The sequence below is a fragment of the Dendroctonus ponderosae genome, unplaced genomic scaffold (assembly GCF_020466585.1).
Source record: "Dendroctonus ponderosae isolate FM_Combo_2020 unplaced genomic scaffold, Dpon_F_20191213v2 Dpon_F_20191213_8, whole genome shotgun sequence".
In the NCBI taxonomy this organism is placed as follows: Eukaryota; Metazoa; Arthropoda; class Insecta; order Coleoptera; family Curculionidae; genus Dendroctonus; species Dendroctonus ponderosae.
The window spans coordinates 1009013-1010521 of record NW_026019016.1 but is presented as its reverse complement, the minus strand read 5'-3'; the positions used below and the strand labels follow the sequence as shown (position 1 = coordinate 1010521).

Sequence of the window (1509 nt, the reverse complement as noted above, 5' to 3'; positions counted from 1 at the left end):
TTGGAACTTCGATCATTGTTCTTGCCCATTTTCGTAGCTTGGGGATTTGATCGTCTTTTAAGTTCAACGAATCGACGGCAAGCAAACCTGGAAGGGCTTGCGCACGTTCCGCCCATGGCCACAACATGAAGTCAATCTGAAATCCATCATTTAAAAGATTTGCATTTTAAAAGGAGTTGTGAAATCGGCTTACCATTCCAGGTTTTTCTCCGCCGAAGAAGCGAGTTCCTCTTTTGGCTAGTTCGTCTTCCAGTGGCTGAGCTGCGGGGAGCAAAAGGTCCAGAGCAGCATCCACCGAGTATGTTTCGCTGCTGTATTGCACCTTGCTCAGCAGGCTAGTGGGTTCCGGAAACAAATTCTTGATTACCTCCTGATCCCTTTTTTTGGCAGCTGGATCCTTGGGGTAGAGAGGACTTTGCGTGGGGTATTTTTCGTCCAAATAGTCCGCAATATCCAGGCTTTCAATTATTACTTTGCCGTTATCAAATAAAGCTGGCACTTGTCCTGGGAGTGATCATTTTATTAATAGTATCAAATTTTAAAATAAATTGAAGAATAAGTAAAAAATGCTTGAATTTTTCGCCATGTTTTCATACCTTTTGGGTGGATTTTGAAGTACCATTCGGGTTTGTCTTGAAGGTTGATGTTGACGATGTCGTGTGGAAGGTTCTTAGCTTTCAGCACCAGTCTGACTCTTTTCGCAAAAGGACACACTATTAGCGAGTATACTCGCAGAAGTCCATCAACTTTTGGAGGCTCCACAGAGCCTAAAAGTTCCATGCGATATTTTACACATTTTTCTAGTTATTCGCAGTTGTATCAAGAAGACTGAAGTCAAGTGCTTTTCAGTTAAGAGGAAAGTGCGGTTGCATAATTTGCCCAGTAATATCATAATTCCGTCGTCGAAAATCTAAGTTTATAAATTCAACAATTTTTTTTAACTTTTGGGGACATTTGAAACTGCATTTTACGCCTAACGAATATTTCATCATTATTATTGTTTATATTCTGATACAGGCTTATCAATTATTTCATGCAAATATTAAATATTATTTAAAGCTTTATCGCATTGATTTGTCGATTTATCTAAGCTCACCTGCAGATAAGTGTTTTTCAGACATTATGTTTCGTTTGGTGAAGATTCCACTTAGCAGTTTTCGAATCACTGACATTGTCGCTCCAATAATCCTATTTATAATGTGATTTTATCAGTTAAAAGTAGCAATTTATCTGGCAAATACTACTCTAATTCCGTACAATGAGTTGCAGTTTTATAGTATTTTTCTGTGTGTTTTTTGATAAAAATAAGTGCACAGATTAATTTTTTACGGAACAGCGGTTTTCTATGCTGATTTTTGCAGTGCCATTTTACATTTTATTCTCATTTTTAGCTTCTCTAATTTATGATTGAATATCAAATAGGAAAACTGACTGATTTAACAATCTTTCTTTGAACGTTTCACGTTGAATAATCATAAAACATTGAATGTAATTCGTTTCTAATTTCGT

At 36.8% G+C, this 1509-nt stretch overlaps 1 protein-coding gene across 1 annotated transcript; it reads right to left on the bottom strand.

Annotated features, from left to right (window-relative positions):
• On the bottom strand, positions 1-1495 carry LOC125505337 (pyrimidodiazepine synthase-like; the record flags this gene model as incomplete). The annotated part of the gene is given in 4 exon segments (XM_048668974.1): positions 1-136; positions 194-504; positions 597-767; positions 1097-1495. Coding segments are annotated over 4 exon segments (694 nt in total), but the record flags the coding sequence as incomplete, so codon positions are not given.
• Between the last annotated feature and the right edge of the window lie 14 nt (positions 1496-1509).